The 24,031-nt window shown below is 35.5% G+C and overlaps 1 protein-coding gene across 1 annotated transcript in view; it reads right to left on the bottom strand.

The window, feature by feature from the left end:
• The window catches only part of DACH2 (dachshund family transcription factor 2), a 764,445-nt gene extending 755,521 nt beyond the window's left edge, over window positions 1–8,924 (bottom strand). Inside the window, 2 exon segments of the mRNA XM_042973956.1 lie at window positions 8,420–8,873; window positions 8,876–8,924. Coding sequence (XP_042829890.1) covers window positions 8,420–8,873; window positions 8,876–8,924 — 503 coding nt within the window.
• Between the last annotated feature and the right edge of the window lie 15,107 nt (window positions 8,925–24,031).

The following is a 24,031-nucleotide window of genomic DNA, read 5'->3' as shown; positions in this document are numbered from 1 at the left end:
CTTTAAATGGATGGGGGATACTTCATGAAAATTAATGTTGCATTGGATAGATCTTGAGATTATCCAGGGAAAAAGTAAATCATAATACTTAAGTATTTGTGTTTCTATTCACAGGCTATAGATAGAAGGGAGAAAAACCCTCTTCTCACCAACTAATTTTGGATAAACATGCATTTACTGTTTGAAAGATCAAAAGTAAACTGTCACTAGGCATGGTGCTGATATCAAGTAGTATAAATCTATATAGCTGAGATTGATTTTATGGTAGTAGGCTTGCCTTATTTATTAATTCTTGGCTATTCATATTAGAGCATCTTCTGTGGGTTTTCACTAAAAGGAAATATAAGGAAGTCATCTTTTCTTTAAAGATATATTTCAGTTCAAAATTCTAATTTCATATATTAGATTTTGATACCTTTATAGGTATATTTGTGAAAAGTTTATGGCATGATTAAAATTGGTTTTATAATGGAATTAAAATTTCAGGATTAGTGTCTTTAATAACTGCATACCTTATGTAACTATTTCCTAGCTTTTCAAAGGAATGGCAATTTGTGCAAAGAATTCTGATAAGATGAATAAATGTGCATGTGTGCATGTGTGTATTCATTTAACAAATGTGAATTAAGTACCTGAAATATACACAATATTAGGCTTAATGAAGTTCTGCAATGAATATGACTAAAGTTAAAATTTATTCCTCAGAAATTATTATTACAAATTCAAGGTTTTGTTTATGTAACAAATTCCATTCTCTTTTAAGAATATCATTATAGGTAGTGATAAATATATCAATTTTCTCTTTATTACATTCCATTTTTCATAAAATAATATGCATTATGTTATATTCACATTCTCGATATGATAATTTCATCAATTCTAATATATAAGTTTAGCTCTAAAGAAAGATGTGGCAAAATATTATCATGAAAACATTCCCATGTTTTAAGCAAAATTTGAAGATTCCTGTCCATAACTTTATTAAACTTCATCATAAAATTATCTTTAAACTGTAGACAATAGCATGTATTCTAAGCTTCTAAAATTAGCCTAATAGTGGAGATAAAAATTCTCCTGAAGAATTTAAGACCTCAACGGTATCAATTAACAGTGTTTCCAGTTTTCCTATTTTAATAAAGGTAACAAAATTATGATGAAAGAATACTGTAAAGGTCTGCAAAGAGGAACTACCTCTAAAAGCTGATTTTTTAATATATATTCTTCAGAAAGTTTAACATAGAAAAATTGAATTTCTTTTTTAAAACCTGTCTCAGAGAATGTTAGATACTGAAAGTAGATTTTCACACTTTAATTGAGATGGTAAGTCTGAACCCTTATTTGAAGTACCTCTCTTAGTCAAAGTTTATATTTGCTCCAGTTTTGTTTCTATTGAACCATGATGAAAATTAAATGGGTACATGTAAAGTGCTTAGAATGACGTCTGGTACATACAACTGGTATCTCTTTGTGAAAACTAAAATTAAAACTATATTGCTTTCCCGCCCGCCAAAAAAAAAAAAAAAAGTAAAACCTGTCTCAGAGATTAACTAAAAAGGTATAACACCTACAACATTCAATTCAAAATATTCCACAACAATTGACAGAATTGTTTCTCTCCTAAAATCAAGGTAATAAAGCCACAGGTTAAATGAAACAAAGTATGATCATTATGATATTTAATGCATGTAAACAATAAATTTCACTAGCATTACAATAAATTTCTTTTGGTGTGCCTATGCTTTTCTACAGTCTAAGAAATTAGATTATAAAAGTAGCATTTATTGTTACTGAATGACTTACTAATAATTACACAGAATATAAATAACTGAAATATACTAAACTGAAATAAACTTTTCTGAAATTTTCAGCTTTACAAAGTGAGGAATGATGCATATACAATGGACAGGCTATCTTCTTCCTACTAAAAAGAAATATTAAATCCTGAAGGAGTTCTGAATCCTTTGGTAAGAGTATATTACAGCTGCATTAAACCAACAAGAAGCTTATTAGTATGGATTTAATAATCCCTTTTGTAATCAATTTGGATACAGCATTATTGTATTTATAGTGACACTTTCAATTTGTCCCAATCATATATTACTTACTCTCATTTTTCCTACCATGATTAAGTATTAACGTGGGGGGCACTTTTAAGTAGCTACACTATATTCAGGTTTTAATATATTGATTTCCACGATTTTAGAACAATTAATATAGCATGAAAATTAAGACTTTTTCCCATGAAGAAACTCATGATTAATTTGATATTTTTCACTGATTCCTAAATAAAATAAAATGAATTTAGTTGTTCTAGCAGAAAATGGAAAAAGGGATGCTGCCACTTTAAAAGCTTCGATCTCTTTGACATTGCTGGCAGTGTATGGGAACATTAATGCATCTGTCATGATAACAAGCTAAGAATAACATCTAGACATCAAACCAAGCAGAGAATCCATCTGAAGTGATTCATTCAGATCTGTCTCATTGATTTATTAAACACACGGCAACATCTGCAGCCTCACAGAGCCGCTTGGTGAAATTAATGCAAGATCAATTCAAATGGAAAAAAAAGTGTAAAAGAGATAAATCAAAACGCAATTTGCATGCAGTTCCACAATCAGGCTTATTGGGTACAAATGCTCATTTTCCCTTCCAAAGCAAATGTGTTTAAATGTTGTTTTATCTTTTTAGAATTGTGTAATCTGAAGTGACAGTGAAGAGTTTTGCATGTTGAGATGGTAAAAGGGAAGAAAAAGAGGGGAAAATGCTACAAAAGACCTTTTGAATATGCAACAACAATATCATTAATACCTAATTGTTTTGCTTTGGGAGAAGGTTTGATGCCCTTTCTCTGAAAACAACATTTTCACTTTTGGTCAATTATGGTGGTTTTAATACATATTTGAAATGCATATAGTGGATAAACCTAAATCATTTGTATCTTTAAGTGCATCAGATAAAGTGACCCTGAAGATCTAGATTGCCAAATGAAACATATCATGATTAAGGTTTCTTACAATTACATTTGCCTGCTTGAAGCACTTTTAAAGTACATAGGGATTTCATTCAGACAAAGATCACTTAAGAAAGCACCAAATAATTCAGACAATATTTTCTACAGTATTAGGAATTTCCTGTGTGAAACCATATAAAGCATTAATGTCTGAAGACCATTACTTCCTAATTACTGGCATTCATGTACTATACATTAAGGGTAATATCACACATAAATATCCAAAGAAATTCTCCATCATATCATGCATCATTTCTTTAATGTAATATCCATCACCTAATAAATGAGTGTTTGGACAAATATTAAATCCAGTTAGAGTATTTAGATAAATACAAAAATTGTTAGTTATGCAGAACTGTACATTTAAAATAAATGTACATGTGGAAGTTATGTACACTGGCACATGACTAAATTGCTTTAATTATAATATTGAATCATTCTTCTAATAAAAGATCATTGACAACTATTTGACTGCTGTTAATAGACAATCTGACTATCCTCTCATTAGCCCATGAAATAAATAGTCTGTATTTACTACCCAGATTAACTTCTAAAACATTTTTATTATTTCTGCAAATGTTAAGTCATTCAAAATATTAGCCCAGGAAAGTGATGCAAGTTCTTCAAAAATCTGGTTTTGCATAACTTTCTTATGAATGAAAACATCAATTTTCAAAGTAAATTGTTATTCTGTGTAGATTATGAATTATATTCATTGAGTGTGAATACAAAGCCAAAATCATTGAGTATTTATAATAATTGCATTTCTTGTATTTGAAAGTAGTTTTAAATTATTTTAAAGTCATAATTCACATAAAGTTATTCTAACATGGATGCCCATTTATGCTTTGTTCACACAGTCAAAATAACAATTAACTACAATTGGATCATTTAAATTTTTAGTATAAAAACTGAATTTTATTCTTTTGAATATATGTTGAGTTGTGTCTCCAAATATGTTAAATGTTTTCTTAATCATATATTCTTGTTTCTCCAAGCATTCATTTAACTATATAAATAACTGAATAACATTTAATCAGTTGATCCCCAAATTAAAGTAAATGCTGATGAAATTTAACAATGTTACTTTTACATAGACAGATAAAAATAGATAACACCAAAACGTGCTGATTTTTCACATTTACTGAATATCAATTTTTAATTTAATATTTTACTGCTATATTAAACTTTGAAGAATTTAGAAAGGAAAATTCATTGCATGGGAGTGAGATTTTTAGACATTTGCTTTCTGAATCTGCCTGCTCTGATATTAAAAACTCCAAGTTTTGGGGCACCTGGGTGGCTCAGTCGGTTGAGTGTCCGACTTCGGCTCAGGTCATGATCTCGCGGTCCGGGAGTTCGAGCCCCGCGTTGGGCTCTGTGCTGACAGCTCAGAGCCTGGAGCCTGTTTCAGATTCTGTGTCTTCCTCTCTCTCTGACCCTCCCTCATTCATGCTTTGTCTCTCTCTGTCTCAAAAATAAATAAACGTTAAAAAAAAATTAAAAAAAAAAAACTCCAAGTTTTGTTGCACAAGAAATGAAAAAAAAAAAAATCACGGTGACTCATCTGCCAAAAAAAAAAAAAAAACTAAAACAAGATAACTTTTAGTTCTTTTTATCATCATTTTATTAATAGTCCTCAAAATAATCTCCATACCATTAGTTTCTGAAGTAAAAAAGTAACCAGGAAAAATATTGTACAGTCCTTTGGAACTGCAGTGATGTAAAGCTTGGTTTAATTAATAGAACAATGTATAGTCAAGAAGTTTTTTTAGTCTTACTATTCTCTAGTAGCTGAGGCAAGTATTATTTTCCAAATACTTTTCTGGGAAGACAACTTGGAATATTTTGAAAATTAGCTAATAACAAAATAATTAATATAAACCACTGATAGAGTTCTTATGACTCTCAGTACTGTAAAAGAAACAATCATGTATGTATTTTATTCATTCACTCTTCGGCAGTGCACATAAATAAATATGTGTCCTGAGCTGAATCAAAATGTCACTTACTGGCAATACATTAAGGTCTTTGAAAGTGACCAATTTGAAAATGGTCCATTTTGTGTCTTCTGGAATAGTGTAGGAAGCATTCCAAATTAGAATACCCTAAGTCAGGACTTATACTCTTCCCCAGTTAACTGACACAGAGAGGAAGAAATGTTTAGTGTGTAGGAAAAGAAAATTACCAATGACACCATTACAAATAGGCCTTCAACTGAACAATACATTATGGGAATTTATTCATCAGGAAATAAGGATGAATTTTTTTCTCAAATAAAAATAGCATATAAGAGTTTCTACTCACTGAACATATATATACTCTTTCCTTGCATTTTCCCCTTTAACCAAAAGAGCTAAGAAGTCTTGAGTCCTCAGTGACAATCTTCGTTAGCCAAGTCTCCACTGATTCATCGCTCATGTTTTTAGGCATCTCTATAAGTTCTTCGGATTCATCTTTTACCTCCTCTCATAGCATCATTCTGCTCATACCCTATATCTCTTTTTTCTTACTGGCTTCATGTCTCATCTACCTCATTTTGTCTCTCTTGGGCCCCATTCGTATTTACATCCCTCACCTTTCTTTTCACGGACTGGAAAAGTCATAGAAATAACGTTGATCTAAATAATAATCTCACAATTTTATAAAATCATTTGGATACTGGGAGTGATTGAAGGTACACATTTCTGTAAATGATGTTACCTAAAGTCATAAAGCATCCATTATTTATAGCATTATCACATTTTGTGGCTTTTAACAACATGGTTATGAGGGCATTTTGCTTTGATAAAATTGGGTAATGTTATTTTATCATTAATTAGATTTTTCCCAGATATTGTGTTTTTTTTTCTATCTAGAAATTGCATTATAGATGTGTTTCTAGTAGTTTTCCTCATCTCCATTCATGGGCTGCATTCATAGAATATATTTCATAAATTTTTACAATTATATATCGTAACACTTGTCACCCATATAAAATGCACGTGAATAAATAACATTCCCATAAACAAATAAATGCAAAAGGAGGCACAGGCATCATATCTCATACATATTTCTTCTTATGTTTTTAATATTTCCCTATCACCTGTATACATGCATATACATATATAAAAGCAATTTAAGCCCTCAAAAATGTTAGCACTGCCAATGCTGTGATAAGGAGTAAATAAAACTTAACTGAATTAAATAATAACCTAAAAACACATCATATATTAGGGTCTAAAAATAGTATAAGAACACCTGCTTCTTGATACAGAGTAATCTATCATTTTTCCCTTCAGTAAGTAGCTGTAGTAAAAATTAATTAAAGAAAACTTTCCATTTACAGAGGAAGTATCAAAGTCACATTAAAATACTAATCTATTTACTTTTAAATGAAAGTCATAGATTTTGCTCAAGGATGTGTAAATTAATTATTGAAGTAGGGCAAATTTCTTGCATATAATAATTGTTCCACTTTAAGAATGGGTGTTTGTAATAAAGAAGAGGGAAGGGAAGGAGGAGGAGTGAGAGTGGAGGTGGGGGAGATAGGTTTTCATGTCTGCAATTGTTTAAATGTGTCTTTTTAAATGGCAGCAAATGAACTAGATGACTTTCATCTGAAGTCCCTGGTAATTTTCTGAGTTTGTATGTTAGTACAGTGCTTTGTGGTCAAAATAAAATTTCCTTTCTACTCTTAAAACATAATTGCTTATTTTATCGAGGGAGCAGTTATTCTTTGTGTTTTAAGGTCATCTATCTACATTGAGAAAATTTGATCTAATAAACCAGGTTTATAAGCTCCAGATATGAATCACCTAGAAGTTCTCATAAAACAGGTTTCTGTTTAATTGCTAGAACACAGGAGAACACTGCTCAAAGTGGGGGAAGAAAGGTTCCCTTGTAAGTTCTGTAGCATTACTTTATTGTAGCAGTCAGCAACAGTTTGTCTACAAGTCGTCAGTAAACTTCAACAATACATAGTAATTTGGATTTTACAACAGATGTGACAATTCAGTTAGTTTTAGTTGGTAAATCCAGGGCTCTCATAATTTAAAGTTGCCCTGTGAGAAAGTCCACCTCTGCAGAAGTTTTCTGCAAAATGATCAACAGTAGTGCTGTTTTACAACAAATCCCTTTGCTCTCTTTAACCCAGTGATGATTTCTTGGTTTGTATGCCAAATGTGTACATGCTTAACAACATGATTACCAGCCTGGAGATGGAATAAAAACACTAAGAGGACTAATTCACAGGTCTTTAAAAAGTCAAATACTCTTGAGTATAGTTTACTTCACTTTCTTTTTTTAAACTCGGAAAATACTGAATACAATTTGCTTATGGGCATATGCGAATAGACATTTGTTCTACAATGTACTTCTAAACTGTCATATGAAGAAGGTACACTTACAACCAGAGAAGCTGGTCATCATCATCATTTAAGGAATCCTCTCTGTGGGGGAATAGGATCCTTCCAACTGTTTGCCTGGCGGTGGGCAAGAGCTGGAAGCATCCTCTCCAACTTCTACTTCAACCCTCAACCAGTTCCCAGACCCAGCGTTTCATTCCCCACATTGCCCTGTGCGGATGACCCAAAAGAGACGACCCCAGGAAAGTGACATCTGTTGTCATTCTTTTTTTTTTTTTTTTTTTTTTAAATGGGATCCATCGACTTTTCTGTATCCTGAACCGGGGAGCTTTGCCCAGCAGGCATCTGCATTGGCTCACACACACGCGTTCTCTCTAGCGCGCGCTCTTGCGCTCTCTCTCTCTCTCTCTCTGTGTGTGTGTGTGTGTGTGTGTCTGTGTCTGTGTCTCTGTCTCTGCTCTCTTTCATACACAGACACTCATAAACACACCATCACCATCACCACCATCACACACGCCGTGCACTCTCACAACAAACACACAGGATGGGAAAAGAATCACCCTCTGGGTTGGATTCTAGATTTCAGACCCTCTGCCTCCCCCAAATGCTGTATTCTGGATTGCCAGTTTAGGAGCCCAGTTTACAGCTCTGCCAGCCTTCTCCCCCCCCCCCCCCCAAAATAAAGCCCCTGGTGTCTGTGTTCAGGAGAAAACCTATCCGACCCGTATGGCCACAGAAGAAGAATGAAAACCACATAGAGAAATTAACAACCACAAGCAGCCAAAAAAGCCATGCAAGATATGGACGAAAAGCTGAAAAGTTTCAGTAGAGGACAGCAAACTGAAGTTTGTGCCGGACTTAGACCCATGCCCTGACACTGAGCGGGGAGACCAGAAGGGAAGAACAATTAATGAGTCCTTCTAGTCCCCTTTCCCCACCGACTTACAGCCTGAAGAGTAGAGGCAATCTAGTTAAGGCACTCTACAAAGTTGGATGCTGTTGATGAAACATGCCGAAGAGGGCAAAGAGGGAAGAGTAAGCTAAAAAATGATTATCTCACCTGGCATTGGTGCAATCGGTGAACAAAGTTTCGAAGTCTTTTCTGGTGATGAGTTTGCAGCGGTTCACCCCCGGCTGGATGGCCCCCAGACCGCGGAGTATCCGGACCTGCTCCACAGTACATACCACGGGGGATATGTCCAGTCTCTTCAGCTTGGTGTACACCGTGTGCAACCCTCCCACCAGGTGCTTAAGGAAGAGATCAAAGACTTGCGGCAGGCAAATCAGTTCCTGACCATCCATCAGGAACGAAGCCACCTTCACCCCATGCATGTCGACCATCCTGCACTCGGTGTTGGTGTTGCCACTGCCTCCGGTGGCTCCACCAACTCCGCCACCCCTGGCGCTGCTGCTGTGGTTATTAGCCATGAAACTGTTAATCATATTAGGGGTGAGACGAGGAGGCTCCCCAGGAGTCGAGTACAAGGTTTCTGCCCGAAATAAGCCCCCGGGACGCCGGCACCGCTCGAAGTTGCAGAGATCACCGGAGGTACGGAGACAGCCATGGTCATTCAGTCTCAAATCGTAGGTTTTTGGGCCCTGTTTTCTCGTCCTGTCTCCTCTAGGTCTCCTCGCACTCGCTCCCACACTCTGGCGCGCTTTGCTCTCTCCAAGCTGTTTTCAAGTCTATGGTAGCCCGGCTCACACTCACGTTCACGCTCACCCACTACGCAGCAAATGGCTAGCAGCCCGGACGCGCGGCGTTCGGAGAACCCACCCCCAACACTCCTTCTTACGAGACTGGCAGCGTCCCCCAGCCAATGGACCCCACCCGCCTCGGCTCCTGAGCGCGCCCAATGGCTGCTGCCCGCGAGGAGGTGGAGACTCTCTGGCCGGCCTCCCAACTACCTGAGGGCTTTCAGGGTTCGCTGGTAAAAGAGGATGGAGCTTGAGAAGGGGGCGGTGTGGTTCCTTTGCTTCAAGCCTAGCAGGCAGAGGAGAGAACGTCCAATTATCACGCAGAACTCTCAAAGTGGCCTGGGATATAGGCCCCTCCCCCTCCATACCCCACCAAGGTTGATGTGGGAACACAAAGTGCGAGTCCAAAACATGCCTCTCCGCAACCCTGAACCACCCTGCACCTGGATTCAATTCCTGAAAGGGTGGTGGCAGCTCCAATTCCATTTGCACATTGCTCCTAAACTCTGTGGGTCTTAGATAGCTTCACCCAGCTTCCAGGAGAAAGACTCCAGTGAGTTCAGCCCACCTAGAGCGCTTGGTGTAAATTCTCCAATACTCAGCGCACAGAGGAACCAGCGTTCAAAACCGCACTCAGATCAGAGTTGCAGGTTGCTAACCCTAATCCTAAACACTAGCAGGCTCGGTGAGCCAGTGATGAATCACTTTGGAAAGTAGGCTAAGGGATTTGGTTTGCAGGTGGTGGACTGACGCCTCATTTTACCGCACTTGCTTCACTGTCTAGTAACAGACTGTTTTCTCTGTCTCCTTTCCCTAGTTTCAAGATTGTCCTGCCCCATCCCTGGCAAAAAAAAAATGATAGGAAAAGTTCCCGTAAGACTCAAGACAGTCATTACAGAATATGAGAGAACAGCAAGGGTTTGCGCTCTTTAATACTACATTTTCTTCCCTCATCTATGGGCTTTGATGGCCCAGTAATTACAGCGCCATGTCCTGCACTGTAGCTCAAGATTCCTCTTCCCCCACGTCAAGTGCCCCTAAACCCACTACTAGATTTCACGATAAGCAAAATGTCTAGGCAAGGTACATTCCAAGGAAAAGGCATGGTCCTTTCCACACAGCATGAAGTGGTTAGATCACTGCAGCAAAGTTGTTTTAAGACTCCTGTGGAGCTTTTGATTCTCTGAAATCGAGGTGTTTCCTTTCCTGTGCTCCTTTCCTTTACAGGCTGTTATTCATAAAGTGAAATCCATGCTTCATTTCCTTACAAAACGTTACCAATGATACAGCTATGGCCACTTCTCCAATATCGTTCCAAAATGCAAATAATTTTAGATCTTTACTGAATTCTATTTAGATCTTGTACATAGCAGTATCAAAAAGGAAAAGTGGGTGGGTTTCCCTTCCCCTTAATGAGACATAAATGTCCTCAATTAGATTTTCCTGTATCTCTCTTCAACATATTTTCTCCTTTTGTCATTTCATCAAACAAGTAGTAAGAACTATCCTTTGAATCGCTTCATACTGTTACAATTTTTTAATTGTATGGAGTTAAAGTGTTAAGAAGTTGTGATGATAGTTGCTTTTGGAATACAGTGATAAGTGACTCTAACATAATAGACTACAATTCATGCAAGCATAAAACACTTTTAAAAGGTATTAAATCATCTTTACTACGTTGTTATTGTGGGAAGAAAAGAAGAAGGAGCAAAAAAGGACATTTGAGAAGAGAAATCAGAGGCAGAAAAAGCTTCCACAAAAAGTAGAGGTTTTCAAAAAGGAATAGAAAAGCAGTAGAGGTTTTCAAAAAGCACTGACAGAAATGTTTATATTTACCAGCTTTTTAAAAGATAAATCCTGGGGTGCCTGGGTGGCTCAGTGGGTTAAACTCAACTCTTGGTTTTGGTTCAGGTCATGATCTCATGGTTCATGAGTTTGAACCCTCATTGGGCTCCGCACTAATAGTGCCAAGCCTGCTTGGGATTCTCCCCCCTCCAGCTTGCTCTCTCTCAAAATAAATAAATAAACATAAAAAAAATTTTTTAAAGATAAATCCTAAATTGTGTTCAACAGGTGTTTTGACAGAAATGCTTATTAAGATGTGTGTTAAAATAATTTATCTCTGGTAACTTGTAATTGAAATTTTTAGATTTGACTTTAAAGGAAAGTTGTTTTATATTCTTTTTTTTTTTCTTTATTTGGAAATTCCTCTATAGGCATTAAAAATCCTAAAGCCAACCTACTCCCTGTATAGGGCTGCACTCACATTACTAAATCCCTTTTTGTGCAAAGAGATTTGGAGCTTTTAGCAATAGAACATATATTATGATGTTTCAAATTTTATAAATTCTGAAATGTAAAAAGAAAAGATGGAACAGACTGCAATCACTATTTGCAATACTGAAAAATAAATGTACTTTGACAACTTTAGAAAAGATTCAAACTAGATTTGTCATATATTTAATGTGATCTATCAGATATGTAGTAATATCTTAATTGTTACCAGAGATTAAGGTTCAAATCCTAGTAAAAATACTAGGGAGTAAAATTAGCCATTGACCACTTAAGTGTTAAAGTCCGTTGGAAACTTATCAATACACAACAGACTCTACACTTAGTTATTTGGATTCCTTCCCATTAGAAGTTTTCTAGAAAATAAACTTGGTAAAATTTTCTTAAGGGATACTCATAGTTTTTTTTTCTCAAATTTTTATTTAAATTCTAGTTTATTAACATACAGTGCAATATTGGCTTCAGAAGTAGAATTCAGTGGTTAGTCACTTACGTACAACACCCAGTGCTCCTCATATCATAACAAGTGGCCTCCTTAATACCCATCAATCATACAGCCCATTCCCCACTCACCACCCTCCATCAACCCTCAGTTTGTTCTCTATCATTAAGAGTCTCATATGGTTTGTTTCCCACACTCTCTTTTTTCCCCATCCCATATGTTCATCTGTTTGTTTTTTCTAAATTTCACATGAGCCAAATCATATAGTGTTTGTATTTCTCTGACTGACTTATTTCACTTAGCATAATACACTCTAGCTCTATCCATGTCCTTGCAAATGGCAAGATTTTATTCTTTTTGATGGCTGAATAATATTCCATTGTATATCTATATATACGTTGTATATATAATATCTATATATCTATATCTTTATCCGTTCATCACTTGATGGACACTTGGGCTCTTTACATAGTTTGGCTGTTGTTGATAATCCTGGGGTGCATGTACTATGTCGAATCTGTATTTTTGTATCCTTTGGGTAAATAACCTAATAGTGCAATTACTGCATCATAGGGTAGTTCTGTTTTTAACATTTTGAGGAACCTCCACACTGTTTTCACAAGTGGCTGCACCAGTTTTCATTCCCACCAGCAGTGCAAAAGGGTTCCCCTCCTCCTCATCCTCATCAACACCTGTTGTTTCTTGTATTGTTAATTTTAGCCATCCTGACAGATGTGAGATGGTATCTCATCATGGTTTTGATCTATATTTCCCTGATTGATGAGTGATATTGAGCATCTTTTCATGTGTCTATTAGCCATCTGGATGTCTTCTTTGGTAAAGTGCCTGTTTATATCTTCTGCCTATTTATTAACTGGATAATTTGGTTTTGGGGTGTTGAGTTTGATAAGTTCTTTATAGATTTTGGATACTAACCTTTTATCAGATAGGTCATTTGCAAGTATCTTCTCCCATTCCATAGGCTGCCTTTTAATTTTGTTGATTGTTTCCTACACTTTGCAGAAGCTTTTTATCTTCATGAAGTCCCAATAGTTTATTTTTGCTTTTGTTTCCCTTGCCTCCAGCAATGTGTCTAAGAAGTTGCTCCAACCAAGGTCAAAGAAGTTGCTGCCTGTGTTCTCTAGGATTTTGATGGTTTCCTGCCTCACATTTAGGTCTCTCACCCATTTTGAATTTATTTTTGTGTATGGTGTAAGAGAGTGGTCCAATTTCATTCTTCTGCATGTTGCCATCCAGTTTTTCCAACACCATTTGTTGAAGACTGTCTTTTCCTTGCTTTGTTAAAAGTTAGTGGGCCATATAATTGTGGGTCCATTTCTGGGTTTTCTATTCTGTTCCACGAAGCTATGTGTCTGTTTTTGTGACAGTACCAATACTGTCTTGATTACTACAGCTTTGTAATATAACTTGATGTCCAGAATCAGGATGCCTCCAGCTTTGCCTTTCTTTTTCAGGATTGCTTTGGTTTTTCAGGGTCTTTTGTGATTCCATGCAAATTTTAGGATTGTTTGTTCTACCTCTGTGATAAATGCTGGTGGTATTTTGTTTGCATTAAATGTGTAGATAGCTTTGGGTAGTATAGACATTTTAACAATGTTTGTTTTCCAATCCATGAGCATGGAATATTTTTCAATTTCTTTGTGTTCTCTTCAATCTCTTTTATAAGTGCTCTATAGTTTTCGGAGTACAGATCTTTCACCTCTTTGGTTAGGTTTAGCCCTACGTATCTTAGGGTTTTGGGTGCAATTGTAAATGTAATCAATTCCTTGATTTCTTTTTCTGCTGCTTCATTATTGGTGTATAGAACTGCAACAGATTTCTGCATGTTGATTTTATATCTTGTGACTTTGCTGAATTCATGTATTAGTTCTAGCAATTTTTTATGGAATCTTTCAAGTTTCCTACATAGAGTATCATGTCACCTGAGAAGAGTGAAAGTTTGACTTCTTCCTTGCTGATTTGAATGCATTTTATTTCTTTTTGTTGTCTGATTGCTGGGGCTAAGACTTCCAATACTATGTTAAATAGTAATAGTGAGAGTGGACATCCTGTTCTTGTTCCTGACCATAGAGGAAAAGCTCTCAGTATTTCCCCCTTGAGGATGGTATTAGCTGTGGCTCTTTCATATATGGCCTTTATTATACTGAGGTATGTTCCATCTATACCTAGTTTGTTGAGTGTTTTTATCAATACCAGATGCCATATTTTGCTAATGCTTTTTTCTGCATCTATTAAGAAGATCATATGGTTCTTATCCTTTCTTTTTATTATCATGTTGATTGATTGGCTAATATTCAACCACCGCTGCAGCCCAGGAATAAATCCCACTTGATCATGGTAAATAATAATTTTAATGTACTGTTGGATTCAATTTGCTAGTATCTTATTGAGAATTTTTGCATCCATGTTCATCAGGGATATTGGCCTGTAATTCTCCTTTTTATGGGGGTCATTGTCTGTTTTGGAATGAAGGTAATGTTGGCCTCATATATTGAGTTTGGAAGTTTTCTTCAATTTCTATTTTTGGAACAGTTTGAGAAGTATAGGAATTAACTTTTCTTTAAATGTCTGGTAGATTTCCCCCTGGGAATAAATCAGGCCCTGGACTTTTGTTTGTTGGGAGATTTTTTATTACTGATTGAATTTATTTGCTGGATATGCATCTGTTCCAATTTTGTTTCTTCCTGTTTCAGCTTTGGTTTTTGTGTGGTTTTTATTAATTTGTCCATTTCTTCCAGATTGTCCAGTTTGTTGCTGTATAATTTTTCATAATATTCTCTTATAACTATTTGTATTTCTCTGGTGTTGGTTATGATCTCTCCCCTTTCATTCATGGTTTTATTTGGGTCCTCTTTTTTTTTTTTAAGTTTGGCTAGGGGTTTATCAATCTTATTAATTCTTTCAAAAAACCAGCTCTTAGTTTTGTTGATCTATTCTACTGGGTTTTTTATTTGTTTGTTTCTATATCATTTATTTCTACTCTAATCTTTATTATTTCCCTTCTTCTGCTGGCTTTAGGCTTTATTTGCTGTTCTTTTTCTAGCTCCTTTAGGCGTAAGGTTAGGTTGTATATTTGATACTTATCTTGTTTTTTGAAGTAGACATGTATTGCAATATCCTTCCCTCTTAGGTCTGCCTTTGCTGCATTAAGGGATACTTATAATTTAAAGATTTTTTTCATTTAGATCTAAGAGGCCAGGTGTTGTCTCCTTGGGTTTTCTTGATATTTTTATTACTCTCTTCCTATAGCTGTTAGTTCTAATCTTATTATGTATGCTTTGAGATTGAGACAATTCTTCATGGAGAGTTTGTTTTTATCACATCTTGACTTTTATGTCTTCTATAAACCTATTTCTAAACAAGCCTGGGTTTCCACAAGGCCAAAGGAATTCTTGTTAATCAACACCCTGTAATTTGGAATTGCATGAAGTAATATAACATCATAAAGGCTTCAGTAAACAGAATACCCATGGAGAGAAGCACTGCACAAAAAGTAAGACATTACTCAAAGTGTATGAATGATTTCCAGATAAGAGCAGATCACCCTAGCAAATAAGAGAACAAAATTAGTATAGATACCATATCTCATCAGAAAAAGAAGTTTTAGGTGTCACTATTCCAGTGGAATGATTTGGGGCCTAACTGTAGCTTCTCATACTCTGAAATGCTGTAATCTTCCAAGATTTAATGTAAAATTTATATTTTCTCCTAATGCATACTTGATTTGGAGGGGAAGGATGGTCATCTGTGACTTTAGGTCGAATATTCCACTTTGACATTTTCAGTGAAATGCAGATACAATTTTAATTAAAATCAATAAATATATTGGCAATCTTATGCAGGATTACAAAATGTCCAAACCATTTAAAGGACTGTTTTTCAGAATGGGAATTCAAGCAAAACCCAGGGTAACAAATGGAATTATTTGAAACCCTCAGCCAACTGAGATTGCAGCCTGTAATATAAGCTCTAATCAGAACCACTCAGGAGCCATCTATGGTTCATTTTTAGGCAAACAATACAAAGAAATTGATTAGAATTGTCAAATTACTATGTTATACACCTGAAACTAATATAACCTTGTATGTCAACTATACTTAAATTAAAAAAATTGATTGACCAAGGCAATAAATGTGAAATGAAAGCCTTCATATAACTGAGAATTTAACTGGCTAAAGCCTATAGATATATACCCATTCAGTGGAATATATGTTCTCTTAGGAAACTGGCTATAAAATGACCTTATATAATATCAATTATTTTTTCTTACTCTGTTCAATGTTAAATTGTAGATGAGTTCCAAGGGAAGCAAATACGGAAAAGGAAGATCACTGGAGCAAGAAGAAAACTGGTCAAAACCCAAGAAGTAATAGTTAAAATCAGATGATTAGAGGGAAAATGGACATTTACTAACTGAAATACAAAAAAAAAAAAAGAAACTCTCAAAGCATATCATAAAGCATAAGCACTTGTCAACTTTTAATATATCATACCCCAAACTGCTGGGCACTTAACCAACTGAGCCACCCAGATGCCCCATCAAAATGCTATTTTAAGTGCCAACCATAGTGCCTGGCTCATCAAGGTGCTCATATATGTTTATTAAATGAATGGGTATGTGATACTTATCTATAAACTGTTAAGCAGTATAAATGTTCATTGTTACCAACTCTGAAGTAGTCTAACAGGTTAGTGTGCATTAAAGATTTGTTTTCTGTTAAAAAAACTGATTATTTTGCTTATTAACAAAATATTATTATTTTGCTTATTTGCTGGTTCTTTTTATTGATGGCTGGTTTCTCAAATTACTTAAGAATTACTTCAATTTTTATTTACCTAAGCATTAATTTCCTCACAAAAGCTTCTTCTTCTAATGTTTATTTTTGAGAGAAAGAGACAGAGCGTGAGCAGGATGGGGGCCAGGAGAGAGGGAGACACAGAATTGGAAGCATGTTCCAGGCTCTGAGCTGTCAGCACAGAGCCTGACGTGGGGTTCGAACTTGCAAACAGTGAGATCATGACCTGAGCTTAAGTTAGATGCTTAAATGACTGAACCACCCAGGTGCCCCATGAAAGCTTCTTTTAAAAGCAACAAATTTACATGTTATGTTTGCTTCTATAAACTCTAAAGAATTTATTTGTTATACATTTTTAATGAATATGTAACGTTGTTATATATTTGTAATGAATATGTAACAAAATATCAATGAAACATATTTAAATCTCTGTTTGGAACCTTATTAAATGTTTTATTCTATATGTTATGGGTTTTTTTTAATAAATGCTTTTCTTTATTTTTGAGAGAGAGAGAGACAGAGCACGAGCAGGGGAGGGGCAGAGAGAGGGAGGGAAACACAGAATCCAAAGCAGGTTCCAGGCTCCGAGCTGTCAGCACAGAGACTAATGCGGAACTCGAACTCACGAAAACTGAGATTATGACCTGAGCCAAGGTGGAAGCTTAACTGACTGAGCCACCCAGGCGCCCCTATATGTTATGTTTTATGTAATGGAATCTTAACAGAGGAAGTATGTCATCGAGATAACTATTTCAAATCACTGCTGGGAGACTACACAGAGCTACCCAGAGCTAATGTGTAATATCATATGCAAAATAACCAGCTCTGACTTGAGAAAAAAAGTCTTCCTCCTGAGTAGGGGACAAATCAGTACCTTTCTCTTATGTGGGGAAAATATTATCATGAAGGTATTTATACTTCCAGCAGCATCAGAACACCAGGCAATTGTTGCCTTTTGTTGTTAGTTTTCTTCTGCAAAAGATGAGTAAAGAAAGCAAAAGTTCTTAAGTGTTGTGTTATTGAGAACATAGCAAAGGGCTTCCCTGGGTTTTGCTGCAACAATCCAGACAAATGACTGAACCATTTTGGGCTGAATTCATATACCTAAGGAACTCTAGGCATTTCATCAGTAAGCCAGTGTAAAAGTTGACAATCAACTCCCAAGTGTGTGTGTGTGTGTGTGTGTGTGTGTATATATATATATATATATATATATACCACCTAAGGGCTGGGTTTGTTGTGTAAACACTTAAAGTATTCATAATAAAGTTACTGCATCGCTATATACATAATTAATATTTATTGAATGCTTACTTTGTGCAAGCATTCTGCTAAAAACTTTTTGTGCATAATTTTATTTAATCTTCACAACAGCTCTGCTAAGGAGATTCTATTATTATACCCTATTCTCAGATGAGGAAACTGAGGCTTAAAATGATTAATTGTCCAAGGTTACACTGATATGAAATGGCTGAGCTTCAAATATAATTCAGATATGATCTAGACCCAATTATTTTTTAATATGAAATTTATTGTCAAATTGGTTTCCATACAACACCCAGTGCTCATCCCAACAGGTGCCCTCCTCAATGCCCATCACACACCCTTCCTTCCCTCCCACCCCACATCAACCCTCAGTTTATTCTGTTTTTAAGAGTCTCTTATGTTTTGGCTCTCTCCCCAACTTTTTTTCCTTCCCCTCCCCCATGGTCTTCTGTTAAATTTCTCAGGGTCCACATAAGAGTGAAAGCATATAATATCTGTCTTTCTCTGTATGACTTATTTCACTCAGCATAACACTCTCCAGTTCCATCCACATTGCTACAAAAGGCCATATTTCATTCTTTCTCATTGCTGCGTAGTATTCCATTGTATATATAAAACACAATTTCTTTACCCATTCATCAGTTGATGGACATTTAGGCTCTTTCCATAATTTGGCTATTGTTGAAAGTGCTGCTATAAACATTGGGGTACAAGTGCCCCTATGCGTCTGCACTCCTGTATCCCTTGGGCAAATTCCTAGCAGTGCTATTGCTGGGTCATAGAATAGATCTATTTTTAATTTTTTGAGGAACCTCCACACTGTTTTCCAGAGTGGCTGCACCAGTTTGCATTCCCACCAACAGTACAAGAGTGTTCCCGTTTCTCCACATCCTCTCCAGCATCTATAGTCTCCTGATTTGTTCATTTTGGCCACTCTGGCTGGTGTGAGGTGATATCTGAGTGTGGTTTTGATTTGTATTTCCCTGATGAGGAGCGACGCTGAGCATCTTTTCATGTTCCTGTTGGCCATCTGGATGTCTTCTTTAGAGAAGTGTCTATTCATGTTTTCTGCCATTTTCTTCACTGGATTATTTGGGTTTTTTTTGGGTGTGGAGTTTGGTGACCTCTTTATAGATTTTGGATACTAGCCCTTTGTTCGATATGTCATTTGGAAATATCTTTTCCCGTTCCGTTGGTTGCCTTTTAGTTTTGTTGATTGTTTCCCTTGCAGTGCAGAAGCTTTTTATCTTCATGAGGTCCCAATAGTTCATTTTTGCTTTTCATTCCCTTGCCTTTGGAGATGTGTCAATTAAGAAATTGCTGCGGCTGAGGTCAGAGTGGTTATTTCCTACTTTCTCCTCTAGGGTTTTGATGATTTCCTGTCTCACATTAAGTCCTTTATCCATTCTGAGTTTATTTTTGTGAATGGTGTAAGAAAGTTAGACCCAATTATTAATCACTGTACTGTTTCTTTAAAAATATTACTCTACACTAAATTAAAGAAATTAAAGTTCAGATGTTTTAAATATAAAATTGCATCATTTATAAACAAGATAAGAAAATTATTTTAAGAAGTAGGGGGAGAACTGTACCACTGGAAAAAATACCCATCTGAATCTCAGATGCTTTTATCTCAAATTTTAAGCTATTTTCCATATGGTGGCACAAACCATAAATTGCAGATTTAAACTTTTTGAAATGTTAATAGAACAACTTTCAAAGTTTACATTTGAAACACCTAAGTTCTGAGATGATAGAAAATGGCACAAAAATGTGTACACACAAACTATTGAAGAATTTTCAACATGTCCAAAACTTACATTCAATATATGAAGAGGAATACTTTATTAAAATGAACATAAACCTGAGACATCACATCGCAGTAGGACGAGTACTTGTATTTGTTGTTACTCTATAGTTCAGTGCTTTATTCATTGATTGGTGCCTAATTAGGACTCTACGGTACAGTAATCCCTTCACAACCATAAGACCTCTTCAGGCTAAAACTTGGTTATTCTTCTGTGAGAAAGCAGCCTAGTAAAGTGGGTAAGAAAGTGGCATCTTCAACCAGACTGCTGGGATCCAAACTCTGGCTCCACAATTAAGTAAACTGGTAATTTGGGGGAAATTACTTAACCTTGTTGTACCTTGGTTCCTGATCTGTAAAATCATCATCATCATCATCATCATCATAGTATTTCCTCATAGGGTTTTGTGAGATAACAAGAGTTAATGTATAGAATATATATAAAGTGCTTAGAATAGTGCCTGTTACAGAGTAAGTGCTATTCCTGTTAACTATTATCATTTATCTTTGAACTTTTTTTTCAAAATTACAGTTTCAGTGTATACAAACTATGACTCCCTCAACTTGGAATAATTAGTAAAGGTGGGAAAAGGGTATGCTGACAAGTGGTAATAAAAAAGGGAAATGAGTAGGAAGCAAAGTATACATTTTTGCAATGCAGGCTGGAGGAGATACAAGAAGCAGAGGGAAAGTAACCCAAGTCATAGAACTGTATATATGTATCTGAGGAAGGAGGGAATTGAAATATAGGCAAGAATATCTGACAACATGTTTTGTGGGAAGAACAGTTCAAACATACTAAGCTAAATGGGGTCGCTTTAAAAAGGTTCCCATAAAGGTTTTTTTTTCCCTCTTAAAGTTCCAAGGGTCTACACTTTCTGGTATCTGCAGCTTGAGAAAACAACAGGGAGTCACAACACCTGAAAGGGCTTGAACACTTGAATAGGGACTAGACACAGAGGAGCACTATTATCATCTACTAACGTGAATACAACCAGCATTAAAGTGAAACAAAGTGATAAGCTTCTCCTTGAAATCCCAATAAGGGAAGGGAGAAGGAAGGAAATCCTGAGCAATTTCTTATGAGCAAAGTATGACAAATGAACACTAATTGTCCAATGTTCAGTATCGGTCATTTATAATGTGAAAAAAAAAAAAAGCCCTTGTAAGTCTGTCTCTTAATGTGCCAGAGTCATTGCTGCAGTTTAGTGCATTTAAAATTAATTTGTAAGGGTTTTTAGGTGCATTCATTGGGTCAGTTCTTTTAAATCTGGATGCCTTAAGTTGTAAGTTCCTCAAATTGACTTCTACCAAAGAGATTTTGAGAAACCTTGCCATCATGGTTGGAGAAGGACCCACTTGTTACACTTCTTACCTACTCTAATTCCTTATCTGTGATTGCCAGTGATATCAGAAGAGGTAATGGTAGCACTGCATATGCATTCAGGATAAAGTACACATGCTGCTTGATTTTAACTTATGATAAAGACTTTAAATAATATATTCTCCAGGAACACATTATATCAAAAAGGAACTTACTTATATTCTTCACTTATTTGTTGACTGGACCTCATCTTGTCCATTCATTCTTCAACTACTTAGTTTTAATGGGTCTTATGTATGAAAATAAACAGGAAGCCTTAACTGGCGCTGTACTTCTCCATGCTGTTTGGTTTCCAGAATTGTGCTGATTTCATAGTCACAATAGAATAATCAATTTTATCTGTGAAGCTTCACTCACACATTAGTTTTCACCAGTTCCTATTTCCACCATTTCTTCTCACAGCCATGCTTAACCCAACCTCAAAGCTCCCAAGATGCAGACAAAGGAGATAGACATTTGTCAGAGAGAGCTTTTGCCAATAATACTGCTTCTCCTCAACCCGGTTCAAATAATGTCATCATCTCCATCAAATGTATAAATTTATTGGTAGAAACAAACAAGCCACACCTTTGCCTTGTCCATAAAAGACTCAATTTTCACTTAATTTCCAAGTTAAATGTAGCACATGGAATACTGTTTAATGTCTTAACTTACCTGGGTGCTGAAGTTGAATTGATAATATTGACAGTGGACTGGAAGTCAAGGAGAACCTAAAGTATATGCATTATATTCTTCATTAGAGTTTTCTATAAATGCATACATGTTCTGTTTCTGTGGACAGTGATTTATATACACTGTAAGAGATATGGAAAAACTAACAGGTAATAGGCCTCTAGAAAGAAAGTTATGCAAATAATGAAAACCCAAAAAGTAGACTTTTGCAACTGAAAGTTCTATACCCCCAAAAACAAGTGGAAAAAAATAGGAAAATGAGGTTGTCATTCCCCTCCTCCCTTTTGCCAACTAGAATGATGATTTCTTCTTTGCTTATACTTAAAGCAATCTGTTTTCTGCTTCTAAAGTAATTATGAAAATAATTTCCTCTCAGAACTATAAAGAAAACTCTTTGTTGTGGTGTGCAATTCAGGTGATGGTGTTGGCAGCAGTTTTGCCATGGTTTTGGTTTTACTAATATTATGGAAATCAAATTCAGTCTAATGGAAACCTTAAAGGAAGAAGAAATAGTGTCTTACATTGTAAGGAAAATAAGCCCCCTACCATCTCCAATGGCCTACACTAAATGGAATGGTTTATTTCTAAAAGTTCATTTATATATATAGTCCTAGGTTTAGCTAAATACCAAGCCAACAGACTACTTGGAGCCTATGGGAAGGTCAGAAGAATAATTATCTAGTGTAGCAATAATTAATGGAACTTGTTTAAACTATGAACCCCTCTCTTCCAGATACCCTGCTCACTCCATCCTGCTTCCCAGTCTGGCCCCAGTAAACCATTACATACTGTTCTCAGTATACTCCTACAAGTCAAACTGTTATATCCTCTAAGCCCACATTTCTCTTCCATGGCTCCAACCTTTGTCTATGCTGTTCCTTTGCCTAAAATTTTATTTCTCAGCTTATGAAAATCTGTATTTCAAAATATTTAATCTTAAAGTCTTCTCTGACTGCCACAGGGAGGGGAGACACTATATTCTCCAGAAACCCATAGAATACATTTCAATCATAAATTTTTCAAAATATTTTCTTCAAGATCATATTTAGACAGAAAATATTTGTTACATTCCTACTATTTACAAAGCAGTCTATTAGGTATTGTGCTGAGTATGTGTTTAAGGGCTGAAAGCTGTGCAATTCTAGGAAGTTAAGAATAATTGGCTGCCTCGGAGAAATATAATTGAGCAGCATATTAAAATTAATTCAATCTTGCTCAAAATCTCATATTTCTTAGGCATTCTTTTAAAGGAGACTAAAGTCAGTTAGATATTAATATTCCAAATGCATTATTTCAGTCTGGATCAGGTCTTATTACTCAAACTTAAATTTTTTTTATTTTTAACTGGAACTGATGAATTCAAATCTCTGCATATCAACAGAAAAATGATCCCATCTTCTGCATAATTAAGTGTATTGTATTTATGTGTGGATAATGTAAAATCAATAAATAATGAATTACCACTGATTGTAATTGAATGTTTCCATAATTTTATTGTCAGCCATGATAAATAATCAGTACACTTATACTGCATTAAATTAATTAGTGTGTCATTTCCATTACATACATCAGCAGTGAAGTAATGCAGCGACATCTGTTTTTAATGTTTTAAAGATGGGATATCACTTATTAAGTAGAAAAAGGAGTTAGTAGAGATATTTTCAGTAATTTGGCATTTATGATAGTATCTTCAAGGAGATCTAATAAAGGCATTTATCCTTCTTACAATAACTACATTTTAACCCACTATCAATTATGAGTAACAATATTCAGGCATAAACCCTTTCTTTCTGTGGAAGTAAATTGAGGAATTTTTTTGTTACATTGCTCTACAATATTGAAAGCTTATCGATTAGCAATGGTAGGCGATTCCTCTGCTACACTTAGAGGTTGCAGAGTAAATATATAAGTATAGTCTAATCAAGCCAGAAAAGAACAGTGGAGAATTTTATGTTGAAAGGCAATTCATAACATTTTGTAATCAGTCCTTTCACAAAAGCCATACTCATTTATTTTGTTAGTATACAAAGCAAACAATGATAAAAAAATTCTCATATGGAATTATTTGATAAGTCCAATTAAACATTGCATTTTGAAAGTGAATAAAAATAAAAAGCTCTTAACTAAGGTAGGGTTGCCAGATTTAGCAAGTAAAAAACACTGCAATATTTAGAATATACTATACAAAAAATTGTTCATCACTGATCTGAAATTTAAATTTAACTATGTTTCCTGTATCTTTATTTTGTAAATCTGGTAACCCTTACATAGGATGAATCAGGGAAGGGTTCTCA

This window comes from Panthera tigris, chromosome X (assembly GCF_018350195.1).
Source record: "Panthera tigris isolate Pti1 chromosome X, P.tigris_Pti1_mat1.1, whole genome shotgun sequence".
Taxonomy (NCBI): Eukaryota; Metazoa; Chordata; class Mammalia; order Carnivora; family Felidae; genus Panthera; species Panthera tigris.
Note: the sequence above shows the minus strand (reverse complement) of the source record. Positions and strands in the feature narration are given on the sequence as shown.